Source organism: Heterodontus francisci, chromosome 38, assembly GCF_036365525.1.
Source record: "Heterodontus francisci isolate sHetFra1 chromosome 38, sHetFra1.hap1, whole genome shotgun sequence".
NCBI classification, from domain to species: Eukaryota; Metazoa; Chordata; class Chondrichthyes; order Heterodontiformes; family Heterodontidae; genus Heterodontus; species Heterodontus francisci.
The window spans coordinates 26431572-26450414 of record NC_090408.1 but is presented as its reverse complement, the minus strand read 5'-3'; the positions used below and the strand labels follow the sequence as shown (position 1 = coordinate 26450414).

At 39.6% G+C, this 18843-nt stretch overlaps 1 protein-coding gene across 5 annotated transcripts in view; it reads right to left on the bottom strand.

Moving 5' to 3' along the window:
* The window catches only part of rnf111 (ring finger protein 111), a 128256-nt gene that overhangs the window by 14923 nt on the left and 94490 nt on the right, over nt 1-18843 (bottom strand). For 3 of the 5 annotated variants that reach the window (XM_068017904.1, XM_068017909.1, XM_068017907.1), the window contains exons 4-7: nt 16513-16676; nt 8621-8794; nt 5245-5555; nt 711-960 (exon numbers count right to left, since the gene is read on the bottom strand). In XM_068017904.1, coding sequence (XP_067874005.1) covers nt 711-960; nt 5245-5555; nt 8621-8794; nt 16513-16676 — 899 coding nt within the window. The remainder of the gene's footprint in view (nt 1-710; nt 961-5244; nt 5556-8620; nt 8795-16512; nt 16677-18843) is intronic. The other 2 variants (XM_068017910.1, XM_068017908.1) reach the window with 1 other exon arrangement.

The window sequence follows — 18843 nt, the reverse complement described above, 5'->3', positions numbered from 1 at the left end:
GGTTCTTTTTTTTTATTCATTCATGGGATGTGGACGTCACTGGCTAGGCCAGCATTTATTGCCCATCCCTAATTGCCCTCGAGAAGGTGGTGGTGAGCTGCTTTCTTGAACCGCTGCAGTCCATGCGGGATAGGTAGACCCACAGAGCTGTTAGGAAGGGAGTTCCAGGATTTTGACCAAGTGTTGATGGGCAACCACTTAAATTTGTAAATTAAATATTTACAATGTCTGTACTGGACTTAGTAATGCAGACACTGTAAACACAGGAATTCAATTAAAAAGTCTGCAGAACTGTTTCCCAACCTCGAGCGCAGCCAAGTTTTGTGTTTTTGGGTGTCTTGCAAAGCATCTGCTAAGAAGAATGCAATAGTGAGATGGATTGACTTGGCGTCTAACTCTCCCTCACAGCACAACTTAACAACTCACTGTATAACAAGTTGCAGCGGAGGAAAAAATAGTAGAGTTTATTTAATCAAATATAAATACTGTAACTAAAAATATCTATAACATCCTTATCTAACCCATCAGTTTCAGGAATAGTAAATGAAATTATTCACATTAGATGTACAACCATTATTATGTTTACCACATTCATGGATAAAATGCTATTTTCTGACAGAACATTAGATGGTATGTCAGATAGCAACTTAAAGTGATGGCCACTACCACAAATAGCAAAATATTACAAAAATCTGAAAAACAAGGCTTACAGGTAGGATGCATATAATGTCGGCAGGAAGCAAGTGGTGGCTGTGGTTGACCTTGAACCTGTCCTACCACCCCGGAAGTATATCCTTCGACAGCTACAGGCTGGCTTGTTCCAGCAGCTGCTTGCGCTCCATATACTGCAGTGCGTGAGGAAGACCCAGGACAACAGGGATCAAATGCAGAAGTACCATGGAAACTCCCGCTTCCATGGTTCCTAACACCACCACTGCTTAAATCAACAGGCAGCGTCTGCTTAAAAAAAAAATCACAATGACAGTAATATGTAGATCATTGCAGATAGGTCAAATTATAAAACACATTGTCCATAATTTCATTGATTATGTATGCTCACTTTCAGTCATTTATGATTTAGAATTTCTACCAAGCATGACTTCATGTATGGCACAATAATAATAACTGATTACATTCTGCTTTCCAAATTCAAATTGAAACTAAAAATGATTAACAGACAGAAAGTTATAACTTAAACAGACAGTCTATCTTTGATTTGGGAAATATCAATACAACCTGCACTGGTTCAGCAAATGAATTACATACTTCTTAAAAGCAAGCAGCACCATTCTTATATTGAAAGACATAGTCTGAAAGGATTCAGCTCTCAGTCACTACTGCATTAAAAGACCATAATACAATAGCAAAAATGTTAGCTTTTAGTTACTTTTCTCTCAAATGCTTCTTAAAATTTGTATCAACCCACATCGTTCTAAGTATTAATTTTATTCCACATTATGGTCTGTTGAAGCTTATTTGCAACCATTGCTCAGTTGACTGATCACCACAAACCTTTTCAGTATTACGCCTTTCCTTATGTTTTTAAATCGGCTCTAGCCTTTCTTCGATTCTTTTATTTAAGTTTATAAAATTCTTTGCCATTTTCTTGTCACCGACCAAATTATCTTCAAATGAACCTCTTCAATCTTTTTTGCTTCCCCTCTACGTTTTCTACATTCCACATGATTTTCTTCTGTATTAGCCAGAGTTTTGTCATATGCCTCCAAGTCTCATTTAAAATTTTTTATTTTTCCAAGAAACTCCAGCCTTTGTTGCATCCACTTTACTTCTTGTGGGAGCACTTCACACTGAAAATACTTCACTCGGCTTTCCTACTGTTTTACAGTGCTAAATTATCAGTCTAATGTTCTAATGTCTGCTCATCTGACATCCAATACTGAATGAGTAGAAATTTCGTCCAATTAAATACTGGGAAGACTGAAGCCATTGTTTTCGACCACGCTCCAAACTCTATTCCCTATCTACCAACGCCATTCCTCTCCCTTGCAGCAGTCTGAGATTAAGCCAGTCTGTTCGCAACCTAGGTTTCACATTTGACCTCGAGATGAGCTTCTGACCTCATACTCATGCCATCACCAAGACCGCCTATTTCCACCACCTTAAAATTATCCAACTTTGCCCCGTCTCAGCTCATCATTTTTCAAAATTCTCTCGATCCTGGAACAGTTCCAATGGATTGGAGGGTAGCTAATGTAACCCCACTATTTAAAAAAGGAGGCAGAGAGACAACAGGGAATTATAGACCGGTTACCCTGACATCAGTAGTGAGAAAATGCTAGAGGCCATTATAAAAGATGTAATAGAGCACTTGGAAAACAATTACATGATCGGACAAAGTCAACATGGATTTACAAAAGGGAAATCATGCTTGACAAATGTACTCGAGTTTTTTGAGGATGTAACTAGTAGAATAGATAAGGGAGAACGAGTGGATGTGGTGTATTTAGACTTTCAGAAGGCTTTCAATACGGACCCACATAAGAGATTAGCGTGCAAAATTAAAGCACATGGGATTAGGGGTAAGGTACTGACATGGATAGAGAACTGGTTGGCAGACAAAAAACAAAGAGTAGGAATAAACGGGTCTTTTTTCCAAGTGGCAGGCAGTGACTAACGGGGTACCGCGGAGATCAGTGCTAAGACTCCAGCTATTCACAATATATGTTAATTATATAGATGAAGGAATTAAATGTAATATATCCAAGTTGGCAGACGACAAAAAGCTGGGTGCGAGTGTGAGGAGGATGCAGAGAAGCTCCAGTGTGATTTGGACAGGTTGAATGAGTGGGCGAATACATGACAGATGCAATATAATGTGGATAAATGTGAGGTTATCCACATGGGTGGCAAAAACAGAAAGGCAGATTATCTGAACGATGTTAGATTGGCTCTAGTATTGGCCTTTATAGCCACTCCAGGCGCTGCTCCACAAACCACTGACCACCTCCTGGCGCTTACCCATTGTCTCCCAAGACAAGGAGGCCAAAGAAGAAGAAAGAAGAGAAGATAGATTGGGAAAGGGGAAGGTGTAGCGAGACCTGAGTGTCCTTGTGCACCAGTCGCTGAAAGCAAGCATGCAGGTGCAACAGGCAGTTAAGGCGGCAAATGGTATGTTGGCCTACATAGCGAGAGGATTCGAGTACAGGAGCAAGGATGTCTTGCTGCAATTATACAAGGCCTTGGTGAGACCACATCTGGAGCATTGTGTGCAGTTTTGGTCTCATCTGAGGAAAGATGTTCTTGCTATGGAGGGAGTGCAGCAAAGGTTCACCAGACTGATTCCTGGGATGGCAGGACTGACGTACGGAGAGAGATTGGGTTGATTAGGCTTGTATTCGCTAGAGTTTAGAAGAATGAGAGGGGATCTCATAGAAACCTACTAAATTCTAACAGGACTGAACAGACTGGATGCAGAAAGGATGTTCCCAATGGCGGGCAGTCCAGGACGAGGGGTCATAGTCCAAGGATAAGGGGTAAGCCATTTAGGACTGAGATAAGAAGGGGTTTCTTCACCCAGAGAGTGGTGAACCTGCGGAATTCTCTACCACAGAAAGCAGATGAGACCAAATCATTAAATATATTCAAGAATGAGTTAGATACAGTTCTTAGGGCTAAAGGAATCAAGGGATACAGGGAGAACAAGGTACTGAGTTTGGACGATCAGCCACGATCGTACTGAATGGCGTTGCAGGCTCAAAGGGCTGAACGGCCTACTCCTGCTCCTATTTTCTATGTTTCTAACTGCTGCTGAAACCCTCCTTTGTGCCTTTGCTACCCCTAGACTTGATTATTCCAACACACTGTTGAAAAGGATGTTTCCCCTTGTGGGGGAGACTAAAACTAGGGGGCACAGTTGAAAAATAAGGGGTCTCCCATTTAAGACAGAGGTGAGGGGAAATTTTTTCTCTGAAGGTCATGAGTCTGTGGAACTCTCTTCCCCAAAGAGCACTGGAGGCAGATCCTTGAATGTTTTAAGGCAGAGGTAGACAAATTCTTGAGAAACAAGGGAGTCAAATAGTATTGGAGGTAGGCAGGAAAGTGGAGTTGAGTCCACAAACGGATCAGCCATGATCTTATAGAATGGGGCAGCAAGTCCAAGGGGCCAAATAGCCTACTCTTGCTCCTAGTTCATATGTACTCCAGGCTCTCGCACATTCTACTCTCCGTAAACTTGAGGTAATCCAAAACTCTGCTGCCCAAGTCTTAATTCACACCAAGTCCTTTTCCCCCATCACCCCTGTGCTCGCTGACTTATACTGGCTCTTGGTCAAGCAACACCTTGATTTTAAAATTCTCATCCTTGTTTTCAGATCCCTCCATGGCCTCAACCCTCCCTATGTCAGTATTCTCCTCCATCCCCAAAACCCTTGAAGATATCGGGGCTCATCTAATTCTGGCCTCTTGTGCATCCCTGATTTTAATGGCTCTAGCATCAGTGAGCATGCCTTCAGCTGCCTAGGCCCCATGCTCTGGAACATCCTCCCTACGCCTCTCAGCCTTGCTTTCCTCCTTTAATATGCTGCTTAAAACCCACCGCTTTGACCAAGTTTTTGGTCATCTGACCTAATATCTCCTTTTGTGGCTTTGTGTCATACTTTGTTTTATAATGCTCCTGTAAATAACCTTGGGTCACTTTATTACATTAAAGGCTTTATATAAATAAGTTATTGTCACTATGGATTTCATTATTATAATGTTCACATTTGTTGCATGAAACTGTCAGAAATGTGCAAAAGTTCAAATGTATGTCAATTTAGGTTTTTAAACCTATTGACATTTTAATTGCAAAACAGTCTTAAGCCTTTGCTTCTCAAAATAGTGTATTGTGCAATACCAGAATTATTTGAATAATGACATATGGAAGTGCTAAGTAGCTTAAAATTGGCTGAATTTAGAACAGAATAATGCACTTAATTAAACACTAAAATTCTAGTTGCAAAGAACTATGTTGTAGCAAACCTATAAATCAAAGCACATTTAGACATTTGCCATTTTAAGAATCAGTTTTTAATCAAACATTCTCGACTTTTTCCTGTAGGAAATGGATGTACATCAAAGCACAATTTATAGGCCTCAAGTAGTTATTAAACTCCATTATAAAACACAACTTGAATGATGTATTATATTCTTAAAGCATCAGAATAATGTTCCTGTTTAGCAAGCGCAAATACTCACTATCCGTGCCCTTCCCCAGTTTTTTTTTTTGAGTGAAAGAATACAAACCTGATCGTGATATTGGCCACCTGCATTTCCGTTAGCTCCACAAGGTGCTGGCACTACAGCAGGTCTCTCCAAAGGACAGTTCGATTCAGGAAACGAAGGCATTGATGGTGGCACTGTAGAGTGGGCACCAGGGTGGTGCTGAAACTGGTGGTTATGTTGCTGAAGACAGCTTGGATGAGGATGTCCTAATGAGTTGTGTCCTTGCAAAGATCCCCCACATGGTGAATGCTGAGGACAGCAGGATGGGAGTCTTGGCATTGCCCCAGGACCAGCTTCTGGCACTGCGCTTGACCCAACTCTCCGTGCATCATCTTTGAGGAAAAGTAACAAAGATCAAACTTTTGTCTGGGAAATTTCAGGCACTCTTACATTACAAAGTGGTTCTCAAAGCAGTGTTCAAATGGAGACCTATGACAACTTTACATCACCTTCCATTATTTACTTATATTTCTGCCACTTATCCATATCATGACCAGAGGTCAAAAAGTACTACTGTTTAAAAGGGGGACAAATCTGGTTAACCGTACAGGCTAATGTAAATGTTGAGCCAGCAGGATCAATAGGTTGCTGAATCATTTACATTAAAAAAAAACTACCGCAGCATTCATCAATGTAAAAGAATACGCAAAAAAATGGTCAATTAGCAATAAAAATGTCACTAAATACAAATTTTAAAATTTGTCATTTCCAATTACATTGTACGCCAATATTTCTACATCTGTTTGCTTCAAGCAGGGGTCTTTAGCGAGAAAATGAGCTAGCTTAGATTAACCCAGTGTGCTGAAAGAATCAAACCTAGAGTTTTTATTGGTCTGTATGGATTATCATTCAACACTGTATTTACCAGGCGATCAGAGTCCTGCAGATTTTTCTATGTGCATCTTAACATTCTATGTTACAATAACAGACACACCTGACTGTATGGTTGAAAAGAATAAATTCAACTTCTTCTATAGTATAGCACTACAGTAGTATAATGCCCCACCCATGCCCCTGCAGACTCAAGTGTAAAGCATTTTGGTAATCTCACCCACTGCAAACTGTGAAAAAAATTGCATTATTGATGTACATTTAGCTTTACCTCACTTAAATATCCTTCACTTCATATGCCTACATCCACTCCCACCACCCCCATGGATTTGATCCACTCTCAAGCAGTAATTTTCTCCAATCATATGCCTCAGCATGCACCCTCGCGAGTCCTGTATGCACTTCTTCCATTGCACCATAAGCAGCAAATCCTTCAGCAACAACTTCGCTGCTTATTGTTCTTCATAAACTTCTTTGTCATGCCTATCTTCAAAGGTTTCCGCAAAATATACCTTTTCAGCCATTCACCGTTACTTATTTTCCTCTTCTATCCCCCTGGCTTCCTTGTGAAGTGTCTTGGCATGAAAGGTTTGATAAAAATGCAAGTTATTTTCGCTGTACTAATTACAGCAACCACACTGTATTACAAATATGTCTCTTTCTCTTATTCTAGAATCTATGGAAAATTCCCACTTGTCTGTTGAATTTAACAGGCTACCTCCACGACTTTCAGAGGTGAATAAATTAGTGGGGGAGGGGGAGAGAGGGAGGTTCTGCAGTGAACTGTTCTGGGGTTAGTCAGGAAAATGGAAATGGAATGTGTGGAGTATCATTTGAACACTTTAGAATGGAGCTACGACTGCAATTTATTTAATAGACAAGGTCTGGGGATTTGAATCTCAACTGGCCAATACTTTTTTTTTAGGCCGAAAGGCCTACTTGTTCTATTTCAACTTAGTAGGAGCTCTGTCTATTTTGATACCAAGGGTAAAGATGTCTGCAAACAAATGGAAAAGCAACAAGCCATATTTTGGATGGCAGGCAGCATCTTGAAATCAGAACAAGGCACACAGACAGAGTTTCACGAGAGGATCTGCCACATCGCCATCAATATAATATTTCCAAAGACACATAGAACTGCACCTCAGGTGTATTCAAGCCCTTTACAACATTCTGCAGTTCTCGCACTGAAAGTAAACCATTCTAGACTTGCCGAATTGTCTCAATAATTTCTTACGTTTTGGGTGAATTTTTATTTTCATCAAAGTGAAGGTCATCAATCCATAGGAACAAAAACCTTCTTATTTCTGACACTCGATGTTAGCAATCAGCACTCCCAAGCCAGAAACAAAGTAAATCTTCCTCTTCTCTGCCCCAAGACGGAAAAAAACTCCCCAACTGCCCTGTCATGAATTTCTCTCCAGTTAATTATCTCAACAAATCACTCCTGGTATGTCTCGTTACCTGGATACTCAATACCAGTGCTATTTCTCCAGTACTTTGGAGCTTTTAAGAGATAGAAATTAAGGCCTATTCCTTTATCTCAAGGTACTGGACAATCAGACACAGTGAATTCATGTTTGCACTGACAAAGTTAAGTGCCAACAATGTCTAGCCCTCTAGGGGAATTGGTAGGCAAGATATTCATGGAGTATCTGAATCTAAGGTATCTCTAGCTTCAGACCCCTAGCCTGACATAATTAGCTCCACTTTTCCCAGTTCAGGGGAGACTCCACTAACCCTAGTACAATTGTCAACACTCACATCTTCCTTATGTCATCTTTCTCTCCACCTATACTTCATTTGGGACTTTAGGGAGAGGTACACAAAAAGAAGAAGTTTAAGCCAGTCAGAGAACAATTTCCTTCCCACTCTACAAGCAAAGAATCCTGGTTGCAAGACAGAGAGTTGCATTTATATAGTGCCTTTCACAGCCTCTGGATGTCCCAAAGTACCTTACAGCCAATGAGGTACTTCTGAAGTGTCGTCACTATGTTAATGTAGGAAACACAGCAGCTAATTTGGGCCCACAAATGGAAATGACCAAATAATCTGTTTGAGATGTTAATAAAGGGATAAATATTGGTCAGGACACAGAGCAGAATCCCCCTGCTCCTCTTCAAAATAGTGCCATTCAATCTTTTACATTCACTCGAGCGCGCAGATGGGGCCTTGGTTTAACATCTCATCCCAAACACGACACCGCCGACAGTGCAACACTTCCTCAGTACTGGACTGGAGCGTCAGTCTATGTTTTTGAGCTCAAGCCTTTTGGGGTGGGACCTGAACCCGCATCCTTCTGACTCAGAGGTGAATGTGCTAGCAACTGAGCCACAACTGACACATAGGTCATCAAAGCATTTCTTTTGCTGAAAACCTGTACTACTCATTAAACAGGCTTACCAATTAATCAAATAAAGAGAGAGATCAGAAAAGCACTGTAATTTAAATCTGGGAGGGATTTACACGTTAAAGTGGCCTTGGGTAACAAAAAATGACTGGGATGTGTGTCTTGGATACGTGATTGTACAATTTGGCTTCAAGTCACACAAACTTAGGTACATACCCACTGTTGGAGGACCTGCTGTACCAATGGTTGTAGGAACTCCTGAAGACTCTGTCACAGAGGCAGGCTGGGTGGTAGAAGGACCTGGAGTCATACTTAAGATCTGGCCTGAGGTAGGTACATTTCTGACTGGTTGTGATCTAGCAGCAGAGGTAGTTGGCACCACTGTGGGTTCTGTGGTCAAAGTACAAACAGATGAAATAAAACTCTCATTGTTTCTTGCATTTTAAAATGGAAGCATGGTTGAGCAAGTGAGCGAATCCCAGACTTAACTGATAAGTTTGGATGTTAGCAACTGCTTCTGGCAGTTAGGAATTTTAATTAGCCATCTGAAAAATAACCATGGAAAGGACACATTGACCTAGATTTTGTGGTCAGTGGCAAAGCGAAAGGCACTCAACACTGCCCTCAAAGAAAACTGCCCACAAAAATCTAATAATCTCTGTAGCATGGATTTCATCTTTCCCGATGTTAACTTGAATCTGGGGCCAAGTCAAGGGGATTGTCAGGCTTCCAGCATCAGGGATGTAATCAACCAGGGTAAGTAGCCAATCACACTGAAGAATTCTCAGACCACAAACCAGGAAGTAAAATACATGACCATCCTTCACGTTTTATAAACTTTACAGAAAGCAAAATAAAGATTGGGATGTACACATTAGAAGCTGAAATATTGAACTATAAAACAAATTAACAAATATTTAAAAACTATGGATTTTTTGTAACAGGATATAAATGAAATTAGTCAAAAATAAAATTAGTTTTCCAGGCCTAGTGGGGTTCTTAAAAAAAAGTTACATCTCACCAACAGGGTGTAACTTTTAGACGGGTATTTAACAGAGATATTACAGCATAAGGGGAGCAACTTCTGGATTATCGTGTATAACTGCGCATCTGTGAATTCTAGAAGTGGCTGGCAGTTTCAGAGGAGTTAATGATGGTGAAGCTCGACAGTTTTGAGGTCATTACTACCACAAAATCTGGGTTTTTGCTAACGCAAAATGTCTGGTGAGTTGGAGACTGATTAGAATGGGGGCTTAAAGACAGCATTTTATCTACGAGCCTTAATGGTATGGAAGGTTTGAAGCTCCACACCACAGTTACTTCTCTGAACAACTATTCATGGCTTATTACATCAAGATGCATACAGAAGCTACAATATTGCCCTGTATCTGCTTTATATATTCTAGTATTCAATTCAAGCCTCATCACATATTGTACAAGCAGGACATCATTGTCAGTCATAGAAAAAAGGGAAAATCAAAATTAGAAAAATTAAAATGTTATTCTACATCTGCGCACTTTAAAGGACACATGCACATGCTGAAATGTATTCCAAGGCATAGACACAATTCAGTGTCAAGCTGACACCGATAAAGCGATTTGACCTTGGTTCTCACAGTTTGATATCATTTCAACCAGTGGTTATTACTACCTTGTAACACATTCAAGACTGTAAACAAGACATGTTTACCTGTTGTACTAGTTATGAAAGAAAATGCAGTTACTATATTCACACTTCTTTTGATAGTTTCTGATGAGTCCGGCCCAGGAAATTTTCATTTGAAATATTTTGATTTCTGCTTTTGATTTTTCATAATTTTATATTTAGAAACTTTTCAACTTTTTGCATGATTACATTCATGCTAATTTCAATGGTTATTACAGAAAAGGGAAAACATACAACATACTCATTCTAAATATTATCCATACTAAAAATCAGATATTCAAATATGTACTGAGTCGGTTTTCTTCATATTTAGCCGAAAACAAATGAAAAGAAAAAGAAAATACAAGGCACAACACAACCCTTTGATGCAAATACATTTCTGTCAATGACTGCTTTGATGTAATTCTAGGCAAGCTGGTTCTGCCTCATCCCAGGTCCATTGAAATGACAGCTCATCATTTCTATTAAGGTCCATTTACAGCTGAGGTAGAAGGAGAGCAGCAGGCTATTCTGGTGTAAGAGATGTTATGTGAGTTGAGATCGTGTTTGAGGATATGCTAGCAAATTTAGACAAATTATTTCACTGTTCTCACTTCCTGATTCCTCCCCAGCCATGCAGATCTTGCGTGCAAGGATTCGGGACAGCCCTTGTTTCTAGAAGACTAACATTTCTATTTATGCTAGCAATCAGAAGGGTTGAAGGAGTAACTCAACGAAGACTCTCCATTTGATTTGATCTCTCTCCTCACAGGCAAGTACATTGCTTCCACTCAGTATTGTCCCACAGCAACAAAATTAAGATTGGAAGCCTTCTTGGGAGAGAAACTGAAGCTGCATATCAATTCTCAGTCATGCCACATAATGATGCTCTATTGTGATGTGCTAGTTTGGTCCAATTTTAAATCAGAAATTCTATCTACAGCTGCAGCAATTAAAAAATACCACACTGTTAAATAATGAAATAGAAATTGGCACCAATTTCATACAAGAGTGCTTTCACTTAAAAAAAAAAGTTGATTGTATTCAGTTTTACTAGAAAAATGTCAGTTACATGGGCAGCCACAAAGTAGCTGACTTGTACCTGGATTCGGTACACAGAGAGTTCCAGATCTTAACCTTGCTGCCTTGGTGGGCTACTGAACATTTTTTCAACGTGAGAGACGGTGGGGTCAGAAGTGGGTGGCCAATTATCTCTAACAGATCATGCATTTCCAACATCCAGTTACAGAGCAGCCCTAGGGAGGCCTGGAACCAGGTCTCCAACCCTGTCTGCTCAATTAGGGAAAGTGCAGTACAAAAGGTTTAAGGAAAAAAAAGCAACGTGATTCAATGCAATGCTTCAATACACAAGTCGCAATGTTTTTGCAAAGCTGCAAAGAGAAACATGGGCAGTATGGGACAAATTACTTTATCATTGAAATTTTGACAGAGCAAATATAAATATGACCTTATTTAAGCCAAGATTACCAAATGTGGACTCTTCGCAAGAATCCTTCAGACAGAAGATTTCCTACAAGTAGTTTTGGAAGCCACGCAAAACGTAGTCATGTTGTGAGAAGAAAATAGAAAGATTCCAAAAACCAAAACAGGCTCTGACGCAAGTTCAGTGGTTCTGAAAATACATTTTTGCTTCGGAGCTTATGCTATATTCTCGAATATACATTTTTAAGTAATTGCGTGGAACAGGAGTAACTTTAGTACAGTGTTAAAGTGGTTAAGGTAGTAGGTCAATCAATGGAAATGTCTGGCTCCTCCAAAATGAATTAATTGCTTGATGCTAGGCAGTGATTTTATAGCAAACTTCAGTTATCACCTGCCGAATATGAAAAAGAACAGAGTCTGAGAGTATATCCATCATCAAGGTCACTGAGGATCAGAGAGAACGTTCAAAAGGTTATCCCAACTCAACTTCATGTTGCTTCCTTTTAGCTCTTTAGTGTTTTTAGCACATTACATGAATGGGCAGAAAATCAATTAAGTTTGCTTAAACTTCAAGACAGGAATTGTTTCCATACATCAATTCTTCCAAAATCATGAATGGGATTGTGAATGATTCCATGTGCACCCAATGTGAAATTGCCCCAGTGTTTGTCAATTAAAACCTGGTTATGTGTTGAATTGGAGATAAATTAGTACTCAAGTCAGGCACAAAGCAACAAAATAAAAGTCTCCAGTCTGCCTATTCTGTTGCTGAAAATAAGCAATTTTAAACAATTGGTTTATTTTTTGCTTCTCATACAGAAACTTGAAGTCAATCATTAAGCCTCAAGAGCTCTTACCAACTGAAGTGAAGACACAAGGCTCATAGAATATAAATAATACTCCATTCTCTGTTGTTACAGTGCTAATACAGAAAATTCTTATTCTACAAAAACAATCTGACATTGCACAAATTTAGTTCAATCTATGACAGGCATTTAGACTGGTCCTGAGGAACTACAACTTCAATCCTCTATGAAACTGTACTTCACAACAGGCAAATGTGAAAATACACTCTAGAACTTTCATAATCCTTACATTGCATCACAAAGCTCAAAGTCAATGTTTTGTTGAATAACATTCTGGCTTGGTATTCTGACCAAAATACTAAATGATTTGAATAAAGCAAAAGCCTTTTTTAAACTCATGAGATAATATAACAAAGCACACTGGTTACATTTTCTCACTCATTTCTTTTCAATCGTAACTTCCAACAGTTTAGTTTTTCATTTGTCTGGAAATCTACCACAGACTGTCTTGTATACAGGAAGGCTAATAATAAGCAATTTATTTATTTAATTTATTTATGAGATACAGCACTGAAACAGGCCCTTCAGCCCACCGAGTCTGTGCCAACCAACAACCACCCAGTTATACTAATCCTACATTAACCCCATATTCTCTAGCACATCCCCACCATTCTCCTACCACCTACCTACACTGGGGGCAATTCACAATGGCCAATTTACTTATAAACCTGCAAGTCTTTGGCTGTGGGAGGAAACCGGAGCACCCGGTGAAAACCCACGCAGACACAGGGAGAACTTGCAAACTCCGCACAGACAGTATCCAGAACTGAAACCGGGTCGCTGGAGCTGTGAGGCTGCAGTGCGAACCACTGCGCCCCCCTTAGCTTGCAAAGACAGCAATAGAGTTTGCATTCTTGCTTCTTTTGACAAATGTTCATGGTAATAAATGGATGAAGAAGCAAATAAAAACAAATATAAATGCTAAAGTAGCATTGCAAATAGTATTTCTCTCTCTATTCCATTTTTAGAACTTTTGCTAGCAGTGGTCATCTCTGGACTCCTGCCCTAATTTGCTCACGGTCACTGATGAATGTTATGTATGTTTGCATGAAGGGACTAATGATTCCAATGTTATTATTTAAATCAGTTGATAACTGATTACTGAGAAATAATAGTTAATCTATGACAAATTTCCATATTTGCAAGCAAAGATATTTCATTGGCAGAAGCCAATGATATTGATATTTCAAGCACAGTCCATTATTTCTTAGAATTAAGGATAGAGGTTTAGCTCTCAGACCATCAGGAACAATGCAAATTTCAATACAAGACTGCTAACTCATTCAATTATACACTAACAAAATTACATCCTTGGTATTCGCTCATTTTTAAAACAGAGATTCAGCATATGTATGTTGCAACGTATATATTAAACAAAGAAACATGCATTACCTGGTGCGTAATCATATGCTCAGGGCACCACACAATAAATTACTTTTTGAAGTGTTGCCATGTTGTATAGTAAACATGGCAGTCAATTTGTGCAAAGTAAAATCTCATAAACCGAAAATTAGATTAATGTTCTATGTGGTGTTGATTGAGGGAGAAATGTTGGCTAATACACAGGGAGAACACTCTTCCAATACAGCTATGTGTTTTTCTTTTTACATCCAGCTGAACAAGGAAGATAGGGCTTTTGAGTTTAACATCTCATCTGAAAGACAGCACCCTTGAACAATGCAACACTCTCCCTGTACTGCACTGGAGCATCAGCCCAGATTATGCGCTCAAATTCTGGCGTGAGGCTTGAAGTCATGACCTCTGATTCAAACAATGGTTCGCTACCAACTCAGCCTAGCTGACCATATTAATTAGTCAATTGTGATGGAGTCTGCTGTTTGCGAGACCAGTGGAGGATTGTCTGCAAGCTGTTGTATGAACAGATGACTTGTCGAATGTTCTGTTGGGTGCATTAACTCTGGTTTCAAAGCTTGTTTTTTTTGAGAGTCCTTAACTTAAAAGCAAAACTAAAAACTTCAGGGTTTTGGGGAGACAGAACTGGTTCAGCCAGATAGAGACAGAGTCTTCTGAGCAGAGTCATCTCCACATTTCAAGATTGCAGATATCAAGCAGGCTGCAGGCAGTGCGCGCTGGCAGGCTGCAGAGTGTGGAAGCTGAATCTGGGAGCTAGCCTTTGGCAAATCCAAGCTGCTGCATATGTTTTGGTCATTTCAAGAAATACTGGTGGATCCACACTATCAAGACCGTTGTGAGCAGGGCTGAGGAGGTTTGAAAGTCAGTGTGCTGTTTTTGCTGGAGACCGTACACCTGGAGCTTTGGATTGCAGGTGAACCGCTGTCGGATGAAAATCGGTGACTGCATCTTGGAAGATCTGGAGATCTACCCAAGGAACTTCAGAACTTGGAAGGACTTTGTGGCTGTAATTGGAACTATATATGCTGAGTGGACTGCCCAGTAAATCCATGAGATCTACCTTTGTTGTATTTGATGATATATATTTTCCAAATTGCATACTAACTGACTGCGATTTGTCTGTTAATTCATGTTTTATTTGTGTTGATTTTGGTTTGATTGTTAGTGTAAAAGTTACAAAGTGAAATCTTGTCCATTTGGTTTTTTTTTTAAAATGCGGGTCAGTCAGTAAATTTGGTTCTTTTGGTTGGTTGATCTCCATGGGAATCATTACTGCTTAGAGGAAAAGCTTAATTCCATTTCAGGATGATGGCTTGTTAACGCTTTATTAGAAGTAGGCATGTACTAATATCAGCATGAAGAAACTAGAATTAACTACTTTAGAACAACTCCCATGCAACATGTTACTGAGACAAATGGGCCAATCAAGTCCCAGGTGATATCTCAGGTCTGTGTTGAGTTAGTTCATCTCAGCCAAGGGCTGCAGTGAGGCGGTGACAATTGATTTTAGCACATCTGGACAAAGTTACTGAAAATTCAGTCAGGATTCCAAATCCTGGTCATTATGTAATGACCACTGACAGAACTGAACATACCATCATTGGTTTGAATCTTGTAATCTCAAAAGGAGGTTTACTAGATTGATAACTTGAATGAGAGGGTTGTCTTATGAGGAAAGGTTGGACAAACTGGGCTTGTTTTCACTGGGGTTTAGAAGAGTGAGGGGAGACTTGACTGAAGTACATAAGATCCTGAACGGTCTTGACAAGGTGAAAGTGGAAAGGACGTTTCCTCTGGTGGGTGAGTCCAGAACCAGGGAGCACTGTTTGAAAATTAGGGGTCGCCCTTTTAGGACAGAGACGAGGAAACATTTTTTCTCTCTCAGGAGGGTTGTGCGACTTTGGAATTCTCTGCCTCAGAAGGTGGTGGAGGCGGGGTCATTGAATATTCTCAAGACGGAGGTAGATAGATTCTTGTTAGGCAAGGGAATCAAAGATTATCGGGGGTAGATGGGAGTGTGGAATTAGAGTTAGAAACAGATCAGCCATGATCTTACTAAATGGCGGAGCAGGCTCATGGGCTGAATGGCCTCCTTCTGCTCCTAATCCGTATGGTTGTATGGTATGGTAACCCTATCTTCAGCCTTGGTGAAGAGGCAACTTCAGGAGAGTTCAGGTAACAGTGGAAAACTAGGGGAAAAAAAGTAGGTACCTGTTATCCAGTCTAGCTTGTAATTTTCAATGCTTCAGGAAACAGCTGCACTTTACGGTCAGAATTTATTTTCCAGGAATATACAGGTCACCTATTGTGTGAGCTATTTTAACTAATCCAAGGAGCTTGGAGCACTGATGAGGCAACAACTGGTTTAAGAGTCAACTTATACATCTATTATGGAACAAATTTAATCATGATGATAATTAGGAGCACAGAGACTTGGACAGATTATATCAGGGTATCTACTGGCAAGTTATGGAATTCCCATTGCCTTTTTACTTGCAGCCCAATCCTGGATAAGCAAGAGCTGGCTAACGATGTACCTTATATGCTGAAATTCAAGTGCAGAATTCCAGGCAATGACATGCAGCAATACGTGGTGGGGGAAAAGACAATTTGATGGTGACTGAAGAGGGTTAGACTTCATTCATTTCTACTTTAATTCACTAAAGCAAATAATAATTGTCTATGGCTCACAAATTCACAATGTGTACTGTAAGTTTAAATATCTTCCAATCAGACTGCAAAACCGTTTTCACCAAATTTGAGAAACAAAACACACTTACCATCTTCATCCACAGTAAGGTCTACCACCTCTGCTGTGCTTTGTCTCAACGGCTGGATAACTGTCGATATTCTGTTCCGACTCCGCTGTTCCTGAGGTCTGTTCTGTGAGCTCGCGCTTTGGCCCCAGTGTACCCTTGAGTGGCCGAGAAGTGTGGTGTAGGACCTGGAAGGAAATCAATTGAGAAATGTTAACTCAACTAATAATTATTTCTGAATAGGGAAACTGAGTTTAGTCATTAGGAACTGTGAATTTCAACTCTGAGAAAACAAATAATCGTCATCAAGAAAGTTAACATTTTCTATAACTGGATGTTGGGAGATGGAAGTTCTAGTTTAGCATGGGTGCAAACCACATTTAGCAAATACTGGCAGTTAGTTTTAGAAATGGCTCCAGTTAATGCAATGTCAGTGCTTAATTGGTCAGCAAAAGAATGGTGTTATAACTTGGTGGGATAGTGTGGAAGAGGTAAAGAAGGAATGCTCTATCAAAAGACTAATAGGTATGTAGAAGTTATTGATTTGTTGAATAAGACTGAATTCCAAACCAAAAATGGTTAAAAGTTTTTGTCATCCCACACTCATGAATCCCTATTTCAGCCCCTGAAGGACACCCCAAAAAACCTGTTAATTTCGGGCTAAAGGATGCAGCATTCTGCAATTGACTTGACTTTTATATAGAATTTGGACGTTGGTATCCTATTACTGTAATTACCAGAACTAACCGGTGCCAAACCCCCTGAGCTTTCAAAGTCTCAAAATTAATATTTGCATTGAAATTGAAGGTTCAACTCATTCTCGGTCTCAAAAATTAGTTTTCATTTCTCTCGGACTAAGATACCCTATCAATGCCTCAAAAATACCTCATGCTTCTGCCTATTAAGTAGTTTATGCAAGGCCTCAGTGCTAATGAGATTGGATAGAGGATGATAATGGGATTAATCCCCACAATCTCAGGCTGTCAAGAATTAGGTATTTGTAAAAGAGCTAAAATTGCACAGCAGGCTACTTTCTATTTAAGGATATTCATGCCTTCATCCAAAATTATTACTGAACAAAATGTACAAAAGAGAATCACACACACTAGATCTAATTTGCAACCATGAAATAAGAAACAATTTCAAACTAGGGAGAGAAGAGTAGAGACAGGGAAGTTATTTTCATTGGAAGGAATATTCTAGAGCATCAATAAAAAAGTTCAAGTTGGAGAAAGCAGATAGTAAACTACCCTTTCCCCCTACTTTGCACTCTTCATTATACTAAGACTTGCATGCTACCTACCTAGTGCCATGCATTTGGTACCAAGATTATAGCACGGTTCTTCTAATTTTTTTTTTCAGCTGCACTTCCTTCAACATTGCAGACACAATCAGGCTAGCATGATTGATACGGTGTTGTTCAGTCCCACTTGCTCATGTCAACAGAGAAATATAGCAGCAATTCCAGATTTCTGTAGTCTGAGGTGCCTATCAGGCTAGGCAGGATTGAGTGCAAGATCCTTCAATTGCCCAATAGCAAGATTTCATCTGAAGCCCTCAATTAGTATCAGGAAGGCAATTAAAAAAAAAATCTTATTCTCTCCTCAGTCTAATCTAACAATTTTCTATGTTGATATATCTGTCCTATGGTTTTTTGATTGTTCTGTTGCCAATCAACAGGCAATGAGTCTGTCAAAGTACACTCAGTTTTCATTTCACAATTTAATAAACTCAATTTACCATTAATTTGTTGTTGCCGGAAACAAAGAACCTGCATTCTTCAAAAATTATCATTGGCAATTCTTTCATAAATATTCCTCTCTTCCTTGAAAGGTTGTTTACCACAATGTGTTCACCACAATGTGTTCAGCAACTGGCAGGGAAAGACAGGCTTATCTGCAAGCCCCTCCACAGTGGTCATCAATGGTGTTCTTCAAGTAGACAGCAGGGTGTGCAAACTGAGCATGGCAAGTTGCAGAAAGTGAGCATGTTCATTTACTCAGAGATAATGTCCTACGTTTGTACATGGATCTCCCTGTAAGAGCTTAACCCTGAACTACTGAAGCTAGATTCAACATGAAGCTCTAAAACATTAATTTACAAAGCAATGGAGCAATTTCCTGTGTTGTTTCTAAAGGCTTCAAATGCCGAAATTATTCATCCAATGCAAAACTAAATTTAGAAATGTGTGGAAAAATCAGATTCCAAACAGAAATCCTGTGATAAGTACGAACTGTCAACGTTCAGTGAATGAATCATTTTGGAGTCACGATTATCTTCGGAAAAACTATGAGTGTCTTCACCTTTGTTGGAAATGAAGTGCCTCTGTGTTTTGTTAAATATAATTTGAGGATT